The sequence below is a fragment of the Asterias amurensis genome, chromosome 17, assembly GCF_032118995.1.
Source record: "Asterias amurensis chromosome 17, ASM3211899v1".
Lineage (NCBI taxonomy): Eukaryota > Metazoa > Echinodermata > Asteroidea > Forcipulatida > Asteriidae > Asterias > Asterias amurensis.
In genome coordinates, this window is record NC_092664.1 from 4459390 (window position 1) to 4475956 (window position 16567).

Here is a 16567-nt window from a genome sequence, read left to right on the forward strand (position 1 = left end):
TTGGTAAAGTAATATTATTGGTAACGTTTTTAGCAAACTTGGCATTTTGATTTACCTTTAACTTTGCTTATCCAATACAATCATCAAGAGTTATCAATAGTCTTTATAAATTAATCAATATGGCTTTGAACTAATATTGGCTTTTATTGATTACACAGCTCCTAATATCTGTCTTGGTACAGAGTTCTCCTGCGATGCTTGACCTTTAGTCATGTTAGTTACAGTTTTCTTATCAAATGTAAACAAAGAATGATCAATACTCGGGATATAAAATTAGTCAATATAGCTTTGAACTAATATTGGCTTTTTATTGATCACACAGTTCTTATATCTGTCTTACAGAGTTTTTGTTTATTTGCCAATAATTTATTCTGGTTCTGTTTTATATATTTTTCTCAGCCTTTTTTTTGGTGTGTATATATTTTGTGTTTGTAGTGGTTCATGTGTAAAGCACTATGATCATGTTCATTAGAATAGCGCTATACAACTTACAAGCGCTGTATATTATTATATTATCAATCGACATGTATTCCACGAAGCTTGAGATACTCCAAGCTTAGTCGCTGTTTGCTTATCAAACGTAAAAACAAAGAACGATCAATACTCTAGTGATATAAATTAATCAATATAACATTGGACTAATATTGGCTTTTTATTGATTTACACAGTGCCTAATATCTGTCTTGTTAGCGAGTTCTCCTGCGATCAATCAACCTGTATTCCTCAAAGCTCTGTTTGTAATCAGGTTGCTGATTGCCTGGACGGAACTGATGAAGTATTCGGCCAACATAACTGTCCCGTGGGTAAGAAACAATATTTTTTTTATGTCACTGCCTATGGGCACTATTTCTCCTTGATCTGTATTCCTCTAATGGGAGACTTTAGAGTGCTGGCGGCAGTAGACTTAACCATCTTTTTTATGCGTTTCTGAGCATGCGCGCACATGTGCAGTATTGAGTGCATAGTTGAGGCATATCCTTTACTGTCCTGGAAACAAAAACATACATAAATATCAAATCAACAGTGTTTTCATCATAGGTAGGTTGAGGCATTTCCTTAACTATCCTAGCAATAAAAACAAACACATATTAGGCAACTGTAAGTGTTGTAGAAGTGACATTTATTTAAATCCTGGAGAAAAAAAAGGGAGACTTTTGAGACGCTTGCGGCAGCAGACATAAAGTTCCTTTTTTATTATTATGAGCGTGCCCGCAAATGTGCAATATTGCATGCATAGGTCTGAGCACGCACACTACTTGCGAGAACTTAAAAAAAAGAACCGTCTAAAAGTCTCCCATTGGTCTAGTTTATAATTTACTACTTCTATAATACTTGACTATTCATAGAACCATTCAACTTGCAAGGTTTTGTATGGTGACACAACTATCCACAGAACTGACTGTGTATTGTGTAGATGCAGCCGGCACATGATATCAAATTGCACTCATCAAAAACATGGTGGATGACATTGAACGGTCATACAGTGGGAGGGTTGACTGTGTACTGTGTATATGCATTCACAACATGAAATCTTACTGCAGGTTGGCATAAGTTTATCCACCATTCAAAACCACAGCAGATGATATTGAATGGTCAGACAGTATATATTATTGCCTGCTGGCATAGTTTATAATCAAAACCATGGTGGATGAAATTTAACGATCAGACAGTAGGAGGGTTGACTGTGTAGTGTGTAGATGCATTCACCACATGATATCATACTGCAGGCTGGCATAGTTTATCATTCAAACCTTGGTTGATGAAATTGAATGGTCAAAGAGTTAAGGGTTGACTGTACTAAAGTAGATGCATTCACAACATGAAATCTTACTGCAGGTTGGCATAAGTTTATCCACCATTCAAAACCACAGCAGATGATATTGAATGGTCAGACAGTAGGAGGGTTAACTGTTTACTGTGTACAGATGCATTCACAACATGATACATTGACAGCGGGCATTTCTTGTAACCCTATGTCTTTCATTGTTATTTTCTTCTATTTCTAATTGACTTTTATGTCTTCAAAGCACATGAGAGTTTTGTTAAGAAATGGATATGGCGTTTCTGTACATATATACTTGGTATTATTTAAAATATAAGCCTATGTAATAGTAATAATAATAATAATAATAATAATAATAATAATAATAATAATAATAATAATGACAATTTATATAATGTAGCATCCGTCCATGAAACATACTCCTGGGCGTTCAACGATTACAAAACCTAATAATTAAAATAAGATTTTTGAAAATTTTAAGATCATTGCGGCCCCAGTAGCTCTTAAAGTTTCCCCATGGTATGATGCCTGTTCTGAGTTTTTATGCCTTTTCTGACTTAATCTAAATAGCTTGTGGAGACAGCTACATTGCCCTGACATCACAAGGCTCAGTGGATCTAACCGTTCCCATGGTAGCCACTAACAACAACCCGCTCTACGACCAACAGTGCGGTTACATCATCACAGCTCCAGCCAATCACAGAGTCTATCTCGTCGTTCAGAAGATTAACCTGGTACCCGGCCAGCAGCATCTGGTGTTATCGTTCGGTCAGGGGAAGCTACTGGAGTTCATGGGGAGCGTTGAGCAGCCGTTGGATATAGTCAGCGTGGATGAGAGTATTAGTATCAGCTTGTATGGAAGCCATTGGAATGAGAGTCATGGCATATCGTTCCAGATCTCAGCCACACAACAAACAGGTAGGATATGAATTTTATCATCTTGTAATAATACACCGATCCATTAGGCGCCGCCTGCGGCGCACGTGTGAGCAAGAACACTGGAGCCTCTCCAATGCCATTCTGCACAACACTGCTAGCATAAAAACTCACTTTATAACGATAAATGGAGAGCTGTTGATAGTATGAAACATTGTGAGAAACGGCTCCCCCTGAAGTGATGTAGTTTTCGAGAAAAGAAGTAATTTTCCACTACAGTGATTATTAGGTGTGCGAGGTTCCAGCATTGTTGAAGTGGAAGTGTCAGGGCCGAACAGTTGAGAGCACCGAATTCAAACTCTGGTGTTTCTGATCAGCTGAGTGTGGGTTGGAATTCCCAGCCGTGACACTTCACCATTGCTTCGTCCTTCGGATGGTACGTAAAGCCGTTGGTCCCATGTGTTGTGTAACGCATGTAAAAGAGAAGGGGTTCGCCCCGGTGTTCCTGGCTGTTGCTGCTGTATGCGCCGTAGCACCTTGTAAAGCCTTATAAGGTGCTACATAATTGGGTCTCAGAATTCATAACTTCAATAACCTATCTTTTTGAAAGTTTGTATATACTCAGCGCCTTGAGTACCCTGTTGGTAGATATGTGCTCTATGTAAGACTTCAATAGTGTTATGTTATTGTATTATTGTTATCAAGTACACGTGATTATAAGGAATATTTTGTGTACTATTTCCTTTGCAGGTGTTCCTGTGTGTGATAACGGAGTACAAGTTTTACCAGCAGACAAGAAATGTGATCAACGTTATGATTGTGTGGACTATTCTGATGAATTCAACTGTGGTAAGTTCATTTATGAGACTATCTAAAGCTTAGACTGTACCACATTGCCCACAAGACGGTGCAATTTCATGAAGGTGCTTAAGCAGCAAATGTTGCCTAAAGGCAGTGGACACTATTGGTAATTACTCAAAATAATTCTTAGCACAAAACATTACTTATGGTAACGAGTAATGGGGAGAGGTTGATAGTATAACACATTGTGAGAAACGGCTACCTCTTGACGTAGTTTTCAAATTTTATTTTGAGACCTCAGATTTAGAATTTGAGTTCTCGAAATTAAGCATCTGAAAGCACACAACTTCGTGCGACAAGGGTGTTATTTTCTTTCATTATTATCTCTCAACTTCGATGACCGATTGAGTTCAAATTTTCACAGGTTTGTTATTTGATGCACATGTTGAGATACAGCAAGTGAGAAGACTGGTCTGTGACAGTTACCAATAGTGTTCAGTGTCTTTAACAACTTTCTCAGCTTAGCATAATTGCACAGGGTACACTTACAGATAGTAAACTTGACAGTACTTTGGCTGCTAACTTTACTCTGGTAAGCAATATTTTTTTGTGCTTTGGTACGTTTTGAATTTTAAGGAGCTCTATGTAACAGGGGCCTGGTCTAGGCAATCTCCAAGAAGAAGACTCATTCACATTTAGTTTCACTCAGTCAGTTTTACCAAGTTGGGTCCCCTTGTGGTTTTTACTTGATGTTTAAAATTAAAAAAAAGCTGCGTTCCCACATGAGGCGCTTTTCTGGCAACCCAGTCAGTCAGGGGAGGAAGGAAATCCTTTTACATTTCAGTTGTTTCATGAATTTCCTGGGGATAGTGAGTAACAGGTAGTGCTTTTACCAAGTAATTGTTTATGGCGATTAATTTTTGAAGTAATTACATGTACCAAGGGTATACCCTGCCTTCCATTGTTGATGCATCAATTTTGTCTTGATTTTTCTTCAGCTTCAACCTGTGGTCAAACCAACCACACTCTAAGCTACAACACATCAGTCACATTACAGCTCAACAACTTCCCCAGTAACTATGCAAACAACATGGCCTGTCTATGGCTTATCACTGGACTACCTGACACTTCAATTATCTTCGATGCCAACGTCATAAACATCATGGCACCGGATTCACTATCCTTCGGACACGGTCATGACCCTGGCGTGCGGCTCTCTGCCGTTGCGCAACTACCTGGTATCCTGCCAACTGGTTCCCATATCCTCGTAGTGGGTCAATATGCTTACATGAGGTTTATCAGTGACTCTATGGGGACGGATGGTGGCTTCAGTGTTGGTGTGACGGTTTTGAATGAGAATGGTAAGTTCAATCTGGGTTGTTTTGTTCTTTTTGACCCCACGGCCCATTTTCATAAAATATGTAAGCGACTGTTTTGTGCTTCTGGAGCATCCCTTAGCAGACTTTCTATTTCATGAAGCTGTTTACCGTAAGCAAGGGCAAATGCTGGCTAACCCGTGGTAAGCACTAAAGTGATGTAGCAATGGACATCCATGGTGAACGTGCGTGCGGGCCTAGACATTTTCTGCTTACTTGAGTAATCATTAGGCCTGGGCGAGTTATTCGAATATCCGGTTAATGGCGAATAGGTTTTCCTATCCGTAACCGCGATTGCCTTTTTTTTCTTAACCGGATATCCGCATAGGGCGCGAATACCTATTTATAAACCGGATAGTTCTGTAATTACAACCAAGTAACCGGATATTCTCTTAATATCCGTAATATCCGTGGACGTCGGGCGACAACTGATGGGAATGTTTTGTCTGAATCCTTATGAAACTTCTATTAAGACAGCATAAAACAGCATAAATTAAGTATTTAACTATGCTCACCTCCGTGAAGAGTTAAAACAGTGACATTTCTGACGTAATTTGTTCAAAGATTACGAAAGTTTTCCTTCACATAGAGTCAATCACGATCAAAAGAAAAAGCAAATCGCCATCTTTAAATTAGATCCGGTTGTTTTTATGAATGAACTGAGGGACACTGTCTAAAACTAATATCAATCCGCCCATACGATCTCATTCACAAACGAACAGCGCCCTCTAGGGGCAAAAAAAAATTAAAAAATTTCGGATAGTTGGCCAGCGGTATACGAACATCAAAATTTCACTATTCGCCCAGCACTAGTAATCATGGTGAAATACATTCATGCTTCTGCACATTTTTCTGCTAAAGTAAGCAACCAAATTTGCTTACAGGTAAATAGCTTTGAAATTGGGCCCTGGTCAGCCAGCTAGGCAGTTTCGTTTCTGGATCAGCCAGCTAGGCAGTTTCGTTTCTGGATCGAAAGTCTGGTGTTTAATTCCTGTAAATGTGAATTTCGACAAAATTTATTGTCTCCTGACATTGGTATGGATTTTTAAATTGGTGGTTGTTTCCCTTTTTCCCCTCTTCCAGATTATGTGACGTGTAGTAATAATATTCAGGCTGTATTCCAAGATGAAATGTGTGACGGTGTGGCACAGTGTGTAGGGAGTCCATCAGATGAAGTCGACTGTAGTAAGTACATTATGTTAAAGCCATTGGACACTTTCGGAACAGAAAACAAAGTTCACAGATTTACAAATAACTTACAGGGTTTATAGAAGGTAATGATGAAAGACTTCAAATGCTTTACTTTTTGAGAAAACATTAAAACAATATCAATTCTCGATATCGAGATATACAGATTTATTTTAAACACATGTCATGACACGGTGAAACGTGCGGTAACAAGAGGGGGGTTTTCCTGTTATTTTCTCCCAACTCCGATGACCAATTGAGCCTAAACCTTCACAGGTTTGTTGTTTTATATATAAGTTGTGATGCACGAAGTGTGGGTCTTGGACAATACTGTTTACCGAAAGTGTCCAATGGCTTTAACACAAACCAAATATATATTATGTTTAACCCCTTACTCATGTTACTTTGTGGTGTGTTGTGGCTGAGCAGTCTAGTTTACCAGACCCCAGCGTTGGTGTTGTCAGCGGCAAAGTGTAGGTTTGAATCCTGGTCATGACACTGCATGTGCAATGCATGTGACCATAATTGCCCCATAAAAAGTATGGAAGGCAGTGCATTCTGTGTCAAGTTCATCCATGTTTAGGAAATTGACAGCGCGTACGAACTGCAGCATTCAAAAATAGACATCAACCTTCAGAAATCTGAGAAACGAATCATGCTCCGATTAAAGGGTTTGGGTGCTTTTTATACGACACAAACGTCCACAGATTTACATTAAACTTACACAGTTTGAAGGTAATGATGGTGGAAAGTTATGATGGGTTTTAAACAATGGTTTGTCCATGTCTTTGTGTACCAAACCTTGCACTGCCAGCGTTCCAGCAATAAGGTTTATCACGATTCAGAACCGCAATGCATTATGGGTAGGCAGATATGGGGCATTTGCAACCGCGGTGTATGTTGTCATGCACGACGTGCGCACGCATCGCCTTTATCTTTGTGTGGGTTCAACAGCGTCCTCTCTTGATATTGTGTTATTTGTGATTAACCTAATGGCGGCGTGCAGCACTTGGATCGGTCTATAGATTTTTTGTAATGGTGAATTTCGTTCCTTTTTATATCAGATTTGTGTCAAGAGATCCCAGCCGGGGAATGTGCGAGCCTCCTCCCCTACACCATGACGAAACTACCCGGTAGATATTCAAACAACGTCACCCACGCCTTGAGTCTCTACCAACAGAACAAACCCTCTTTCTGTAATGCCATGACGGAGATAGTATTGTGCTCATTGTTGTTCCCCGAGTGCAACACGCCAGGGAATAGTCGGCAGGCAATCTGCCGTGGCGTCTGTAATACAGCTTTGGTTGGGTGTGACATATCGGCGGTATCCTGTGATTCGTTGCCGTCGACGGGCGGAGATGTGTGGTGTAACTATGATGGTGGTGAGTGAATATTCAGCTTCTTCTTTTGAATTTAAATCAACAATTTATTTGGACCATCCTATGGATTGATTTGTGGTTGCTGGGGATTTCAACCTTGCATGTGACAGGTCCTTTTTCTATTGCTGCTCCCTGATTATTGAATAGTCTACCCATCCAAACCAGGAACTTCAACAGTGTCTTCCAGCCTTCAAACAGGCTCTCAAGACCTATCTTGGCTAGATGTTTAAAACTGGGTGTCAAGTTGTTCACTCATAATACATATAAATTACAAGATAAAACAGGGTGTTCAAAGACTTGGGTATACCTATTAGGGGTTCTTCTTCCTGCATTGACACATTCACTCTGGATTTTTCTGATCTCAAAAACTCAACTACCTTCAGAAAATCAAAGTTTCACATTAGTTTTGTGGTCATGGTGGTATAGCCTACATCTTGATTTATATTGGATGCAAATAAATTAAGGATTCCAAAAACCCAAGGTTTTGACCCAATTCACCTGATTTCATCATCAGAATAATCTTGGATGTGCCATTTTATTAGTCAATGTCACTGTGCTTTATTCAGTGAAAGCATTTTAGGTGATGTGGCATTAAAATGTAAACCTATTACCCACATAAATGGTGTGCGTGGCACAGTTGCACCGTGACATGCATGCAAGGGGTTAATACCTTACCTTTAAAGTTGTTGAAGCACCCATCTTGTTTTAGTAGTTTGCAAATTTCAGGTCGTAATTTGTTTGTAAATAATTTGACGAAATTCTGTGATTCTGTCTTGACTTAACAGATGTTTTAGAGACGGGATACTGCGGTACTAGAGCGGCGTCTGTTCCTATTTCTCGTATCGTCAACGGTGACGATGCTTCACTTGGTACCTGGCCATGGATCCTCTCTATTCTAGATGAGACGTATACGCATCGTTGTGGAGCTACCTTGATCAATAACCAATGGGCTATCACTGCCGCTCATTGCATGTAAGTACAGACCTTAAGTATCCCACCTTCAACTTTGAGCAAGTTCGAGTGTGTATGGTTAGCTCAAGCTTAACTATTTTGATTTGAACCCAAGCTAGTCAACCATTGGTGAGTATTGTGGTCGACCATTTGGAACCAGCCTGAGGACCATTGGATCTTCACTGGTCCCAATAGCCTGTTCCATGCTAACATGTGTAAAGCACAGAGGGTAACCAGTGACACTATTGCAAAAAGACGGCCTGGCGATGGAAGCGGTGAAAATTGTAGTACCGGTTGACTAAGCTTCCAAACGAGTCATTTGAGTGTGTGCGTTGCTGGCCAGTGGGCAATCACGGGTCGCCTAAATGTTAGCACTCTAACTTGCTTTTAGAGGTGTCAACCGCTTCACATCGGATCCAATGACTTCATCTTTCAAATTTCCTTCTGAAAAAGTAAGGATTTAACCAAAACACCCCGGTACAAATGTCCTGATGTTTTGGATGTTGACAAGTTTTGCACTGGATGGGTTTTGAATGCATTTGCAGTTTACACCATTTTAACGTGAGGTTAGATTTAATTGATTTGATTTGCCCTATGCTCTTTAAAACAATTTGCGCTAACAGACTTTATAATGAAACTTTAGCCCAGGGCCCAATTACATGTATATAAAGCTTCTTAAAGGCAATGGACACTGTTGTTATGCTAATTGTTAGCATAAAAACTTACGTGGTAAATACATGCAATGGAGAGCTGTTGATAGTATAAAAACATTGTGGACATTTGTGTTTTGTGTCATACAAAAAATACCCAAACCCTTTAAGCAGCTATGAAATTGAGTCCAGAGGTGGATAGTCCTAGGAGATATAAGAAACGTATGGCTAGTCCTATAGTTAGGACGAGTGACGAGTAACTAGGACGAGTGACGAGTAACTAGGCGAGTGACGAGTAACTAGGACGAGTGACGAGTAACTAGGACGAGTGACGAGTAACTAGGACGAGTGACGAGTAACTAGGACGAGTGACGAGTAACTCTTCCTAACTAAAGATAAGACACACCCCAGGTATTTAAAATGCTAAAAGAATAACTGGTGTTTGAAGCTTTGCATGGTGTGGAGAATAAGAGTGACTATAAATATGAATAGTAAACTTGTGGGTACAACCATGAGTAAAATCTCTTTTGAAGGAAGGGTGGCTCTGAAAAGAGCCGGTGTGGTCTCGACGTTTTGAATTGTATAATCTGTTCGTCTCCAGGAGAATGCTGGACTACTGCTAACAGAGTTTTTTTTTTGCCGGCAGGGACATCATAAACTATGCAGTTGCTGGTTTCACAAATCTAGCAAGTGCAGAGGAAGGGTTCCAGTTCCGGGACGTCAGCGAAGTTTACAATCATCCATTTTATGACCCAGCAACCAATGAGAATGATATTTCGGTCATTAAACTGGAGTCACCGATCAATTTTACTGATAATATTCGACCAGCTTGTCTGCAAACACTAGAGAATGAGACCCTTGTATATGATAAGTGTTACATCAGCGGATGGGGTACTCTAACAGAAAATGGTAAGTTGAAAATTGCCCCAAAAAGTCGTTAAGACCAATGCTTAAATCACAAATTCATGAAAGTGGTTGTTGAAGAAGAAAAATTAGTAGGGGACTAGATCGTCTAAAAACTGTGAACTTCACAACAGAAGGTAGTTCATGTTTTGTTAGGGATTGACTTCATGGTTATATTGCGCTAGTTTTGATTGGGCATTCAGTAATACTGTTTATCCATTCTGATTGGTCGAGAGGACATCACGTGAGGGTGTTTAATTTAACCACAGCCAGAAGTGTTTAAATATGGCGAGACCCGCAAGCTTGCACCTGCTCTTATAATATTTATAAGACAGTTTATTCATTCCTGTTGGTTAAAAGCAACGGCTGTAACACCTGTGCCACATCACGCGATACGCACGACGCGCACTTCAATCTCCTTATAAGGAGTTTTTACCAGAGGGCCTTACCATTTTATAGCTGGAGGGGTGTTTTGTTGAAAGAATTCATTGAAAATTTATAATTTTTGCATTTCTTTTACTTTTGGACTAAAAAGTTTTGATGAATGGGAATAAAAATGTGCGGTATTAAACACTCTGTTTAAAACTGCAAGTAGTCTGGATGCTGATATTTACCCTCGCCTCCAGCTCTGTTAATTATCGCATCCAGACTGCAGCCGGTATTAAACACAGTGTTTAAAACCGGCCAAGCACATATTTATTCCCTTATTTAAAATAAGCCACTTGAAGTTTCCAAAGGCATTTTTTTATGACTTAATATTACGTACAGAACTGTGAACTAACACTTGATATAAATCTGATTTATTTCTCAAGGTATGACTCCAGATATCTTGCAAGAGGCAAGAATACCGCTGGTCCCTAAAGCTGAATGCACCCAGAGTCTGCAAGGTATATTTACTATCACTGATAACATGATCTGTGCTGGTTACAAAGCTGGAGGCATCGACTCTTGCCAGGTTCGTCAAATTTTTTAAAAACCTTTTCTCAACCCCAGCTTTATTTACTTCCCTTCTGCCGTTTCTGCTCTAGTAAATTTTCTTTTGTTCAACCCCAAATCAGTCAGTTTCCCTTGTCATGCTTGTCGTTAATTATTTGATGTCTGAAATAAAAAGCTGCATCCCTTAAAAACACTGGACACTATTGGTTATAGTCCAAGACCAGTCTTCTTACTTGGTGTATCTCAACATATGCATAAAGTAACAAACATGTGAAAATTTTAACTCAATTGGTTGTCGAAGTTGCGAGACAATAATGGAGAAAAGAAAAACTAGTTGCACAAGTTGTGTGCTTTCACTAGGGTTGGTAGTGCACATAAAAGAACCTGAAACACTTTTCGCGGAAATGTTGGTGTTTCTGGTTTAATAGTAAACACCCTTGTTTCCATGTTTCCTCAGACTGGAAACTCACAAGGGTAAATTTTTTAAACTGACTGGGTCAATTTTTAAAATGATTTTTGGGGTTGAACAAAGAATTGACTAGAGTGGGATTCAAACCAACGACCTCTGGATTAACGTGTCGGCGCTCTACCTACTGAGCTATCTTATAGCCTTACATGTATGTTGGCGGCGTCACTATTTCATCAATATCTTTGTTTGACATAATTGTTTTTTGTCCACTGTGTTATTAGGGTGATAGTGGTGGGCCATTGGTCTGTGAAGACGCAGAGGGCAGATGGAATCTCGTGGGGGCAACGAGCTTTGGATATGGATGCGCACGCCCAGATAAACCTGGTGTTTATGCAAGGATCTCACAATACATTGACTTCATCACGTTTCATGTCATGGGTGGAAATGTAAGATGATTTTACATTTAATAATATCAATATAATGTCAAAGTCTTATATAGCACACGTATCTTCCAAACAAGCTACTCAAGGTGCTGAGTATATACAAACTTTCAGAAAGATAGGTTATTGCAGTGATGGATTCTGAGACCCAATTATGTAGCACTTATAAGGCTTTACAAGGTACTACGGCGTATGAAGCAGCCACAACCAGGAACACCAGGGGCGAACCCCTTCTCTTTTCGATAAGCGCACTGGGTTATTTTACATGTGTTACACAACACATGGGACCAACGGCTTTACGTCCAAGTTGGTAATAGCCAATCTCCTACATACAAACTTTGGTTTATTGTCCATGATTAAGAATTGCACAAACAAATCAAGAAGTTGTGATTTAGTAGCTACACGGCAATACTTATTCTAGTCATTGTTAAGTCAGCAGTTAGCTTGGTAGGATTTGAGCAAAACGCTTACCTATTAACCTTTTTTTGTTCAATTTTGCTTGTTAGATTTGATGCAATGATATGCTTGATCACAAGTTACCACTTAACTTTGAATTACTGGGACTATCGAGACAGTTGCTACATGTGTATGTCACATGTATTTCACATGTTTTGCAAGCTTGCGCTGTTTCATGCTCCTTCGGTGCGCTCATACGCATGAAAAACAGTTTCAATTTATTGTAGGACACACAACAAAACACACTTGAAAAACATACATTTGTCTTAGATTTTAATAAATAATGGGAGTGGGCCGTAACGTGATTTTTTCTTTTGAGTAACCCGCGTATAAGTCATGTGACACATACGGCGGCTACCCCGATGTGTCATTCAAACTATAAAATTTACGTAAGAGACGGTGAACACCCGCACACAATTCTGAATGGATGTGTATGGCATAATGGCACCAGGGTATGCTCATCTGGAGGGTGCTATACAAAGGCCTGCCCTGAACCATTTAACATGATAGCAACTGTCTCTACTGAATATAAATACCAGAGTTTTAGTACGATGCTCTTAACCGCTCCACCACGACTGGCCAATCTTGAATTAATATTGCTTCTATTTTTCCCATTTTTCCCCACAGGGATAACTTCTAGAAAGTCGTCAAGAACATCTCAGCTTATCCAAAATGTTTAATTCACAGTTTATTGTAATATTTTTGTATTCTCCAAGCTTTGTAAACTTTAAGTACAAGGAATATATCTGTAAATATTTGATTAATTTTTTTTAAAAGCAATGTAAATATTTCAAGTGTGTTTTTTATAGACTTCTTAAAAAAAAAGAACTATATTTTAATAGAAGACTTTGTGGTTCTGGAAATTTGAACTTTTTAAGTTATTTGTAAATATCTCACAAATGAATTGTTTAAATTCATGCTGGTTTCCAGCTGATGAAACGGTCTGTTAAGATAATATTTCAAAATGTCTATACGAATCAATTCAATTATTTTAAAGCCAATGGACACTATTGATTATTAGCATAAAAACTTGCTTCGGGTAAGTCAACTGTCAAGCACATTGGACTGAAGCTCTGGTGTGTCTAATCAGCAAAGTGTGGGTTCAAGTTCCGATTGTGGTGCTTAAGTCATTAAAGGCAGTGTACACTACTAATGGTAATTACTCCAGATAATTATTAGCATAAAAACTTACTTAACGAGTAATGGGGAGCTGTTGGTGGTATAAAACATTTTGAAAAAACTCCCCCTGAAGTAACATTGTTTTCGAGAAAGAAGTAATTTTCAGTGAGTTGGATTTAGAGACCTCAGAATTAGATTATGAGGTCTCAAAATCAAGCATCTGAAAGCACACAACTTCGTGTGACAAGGTTGTTTTTTTCTTTCTTTATAACTTTGACGACCAATTGACCTCAAATTTTCACAGGTTTGTTATTTTATGCATATTTTGAGATACACCAAGTGAGAAGACGGGTCTTTGACAATTACCAATAGTGTCCAGTGTCTTTACATCATAGTTTGCTTTTGTAATAACGGACTGCTGATTTTTAAGGGCCAAACTATCTTACTAAACATCTATTTGACATCTATTATATAATATATTTTACTAAAAATACATAGATGTATGAAAGTTTCAGCTGAATACAGTGTCTACTTGTTTAGAAAGCTGCGAAGAAACTGTCTCGTTATTTTCATCAAGAACGTCTAACCCATCCATATTTAGCAAGACAGCAGCTACCAACCGCATCTCTGGCCACCAAACTTCGCAAATGGACGCTACGGAATCAACCCTCGGAAATCTGAGGAACGATTCATGCATGATTTCCAGCTTTGAATGGTACTGAGAATATAAAGTGATAGGATTGTGCACAACAACTATGTGACAAAAACTCTTGCCGCGATTTAGTCTTGGCTCAAGTTGTTGTTCATTATCACTCGACTATCTTAATTATAATATCCGCTACTAGCATGGACCCGATATGTGCGTCTAGAACCTCAACTTCATGCTTCGTTGGTATTGTATTTTTGTTTGAATTAAAAGTTTCATTACATATTACTGTGACATTAGCTTCCCTGGGTCGACCTCACTCAGGTGAGCCCCTGACAAGAGCTAATCGAATGATCACTCACCCTCTCGTGGCCAGCCCCAAGTGACCCGTTCCACAAGCAGGGCACTTGGGGCTGACCCGGGTGAGCCCCTGGAATGACATCAAAGCTATTCGAACCTACCAGGGGCAGTTCGGGGTGGACCCGGGGAAGCTAAGCGAACGCACCCAATGTAGAGTTATATTCTTCGATGTTCTCAATTTGTGGCTCTACACTCAGCTGGCTGAGCAGATTACTAAGCAATATGTTCTGTATATATTTGGTTTGCGGTAACACCATGTGTGAATCTACTTGCTAAGTAGATTTTGTTCTTAAAAGAACGGTCATGCTATACTACCGCGAAGTGGGTTTGCAAAAGTTGGGAGACTTCTCAGTTCTGAAAGTAAACCAATTACAAGAATACAGGCAATGTATTGTTAGCTGGTAAACCACATTCTACATGTTCTAGCCAGGAACAGATTGAGCAGATTAATTTGTAAAGCGCCTTTTATGTGAAAAGCCTCTACAAAAAAGCGCATAAAGAGAACAATAAAATATACCAATAGAGAAAGATACAAGATACAAATACATGTAAGCAAATTACAAAATGCAGCTTTAAACAAACGAGTTTTCAAAAGAGACTTATTATGCACAGGAAGACTATTCCAAAGAAACGGTGCAGCATATGAAAAAAATCTGTGGCCATAATAAAATGGAAGGTCTAGTAGTTTAAAAAGCAATGACTGTTGAGATGATCGTTAAGTAGCTCTCTTTATGTGTCTATAGGCTACCAGCAAAACCAGTATGTTAAGTGGTTCCATCGGCAAAATGCTCAGAAAGTAAAGTAACATTAACTGTAAATATTTTATATAGACCTGGGGTGGATTTCACAAAGGTAGTCGTAACTTAGGACTAGTCCTAGGCAATGCTAAGAGATATGACTGGTCCTAAGTTAGGACGAGTTACTGGTCCTAACTTAGGACTGGTCCTATCTCTTAGCATTGCCTAGGACTAGTCCTAAGTTAGGACTACATGTACCTTTGTGAAATCCTCCCCTGGACAACAAAATATGTGGTCTGCCAGTTGCTTACATGCTGTTGCCATACCATGTCTGTTTAATATTTAAAACAACACTTTCAAAAATTCCAATAAAACTAATATACATGTTTTTTAAAATATACTATTTTATTCACCCAATGTTCAATAAATACACAAATATTCACTCTCGCAGAGTTATGTAAAACAATTATCAAATACTTTCCAACCATATTGAAATTAATGTATTCTTGATATAAACATGTAGGTCTTCACTAAATGTTTATATTATATTTACAATTTTTGCACAATTATTATTCCTTTAGGAGTATTTTATTAAAATTAAATTTCTTTATACCTGTAAGAAATAAGTCTACATGTTATTAAAGACAGGGCGTACACACGTACATTCCTTTTGTTAGTATTCCAAAAATGAATGACCATGAACACTGGCTTGATAACAAAGCACTGCAGCTGTTGATAGTGTATACAATTTTGAGAAACAAACTCCTTTTAAAAGGAATGTGTTTTTAGAGAAAGTGATTCAAAACACTTCATTCTTAGAAAGGATTCCTTTGTGAGGTATGTGGTTTTACTCAAAAACATTTCATTCTGTATTCCAATTACGGATTATTTTACCCTGCAAAGAAATAACTGGTCCAGATATTCAGTGATATGTTTACCACCTTTTTAAATGAGTTTGATGTCTACATTTATATAAGGTAAAAACTACCTTCGCCAATCTAGACTAATGTGGTCAAAGCTTTAACAGACTATCGGGCTATTTCTATATAAGTCAAATTTTCTCTGGGCCCAAAAGTCAGAGTGAAGTAGGAATAATACTGAACCTCGTGTACATATCTTCCTACTTGAATTCTAATGTGTACATGTATGCTCTCATTAACAGATTGCCAAATTTTTATCTTAAAGATAATTAACTAACGTATTTTCTTTTTGAACGATGAAAGAATACTTCCATTATAATTTCTCAAGTTTAATTTTGTGAATTATTTTCCTTTTGTAAACCGTTATGTAAACCATTAATGTCATTTAATTTCAAATACAACAAATTTGGTTTGTAATCCAGTTGTGGGTGTTTTATTTTTGAGAGGTTAAAATTAGTTCTGTTTCACCATGGTAATATATATACTGTGAACTTTTTTGGTTAAGAACCAATCATGTGATGTGCTACAAAGATGCATAGCTCATTTAGTACATGACCTTGATCATGCCCAATCTTGGTCGTTTCCAGCGACTTGTACAAATTTTAGCAGCCCTTTTCACACTGTATGTCTTATCCCC

The 16567-nt window shown here is 38.5% G+C and overlaps 1 protein-coding gene across 4 annotated transcripts in view; it reads left to right on the forward strand.

The window, feature by feature from the left end:
* The window catches only part of LOC139949618 (uncharacterized), a 49426-nt gene extending 33079 nt beyond the window's left edge, over positions 1-16347 (forward strand). For all 4 annotated transcript variants that reach the window (XM_071948053.1, XM_071948055.1, XM_071948057.1 and 1 more), the window contains exons 23-33: positions 669-803; positions 2354-2701; positions 3410-3508; positions 4459-4821; positions 5920-6021; positions 7089-7406; positions 8189-8375; positions 9651-9913; positions 10720-10862; positions 11534-11698; positions 12776-16347. In XM_071948053.1, coding sequence (XP_071804154.1) covers positions 669-803; positions 2354-2701; positions 3410-3508; positions 4459-4821; positions 5920-6021; positions 7089-7406; positions 8189-8375; positions 9651-9913; positions 10720-10862; positions 11534-11698; positions 12776-12781 — 2129 coding nt within the window. In that variant the 3' untranslated portion in view covers positions 12782-16347. The remainder of the gene's footprint in view (positions 1-668; positions 804-2353; positions 2702-3409; positions 3509-4458; positions 4822-5919; positions 6022-7088; positions 7407-8188; positions 8376-9650; positions 9914-10719; positions 10863-11533; positions 11699-12775) is intronic.
* Positions 16348-16567: the final 220 nt, after the last annotated feature.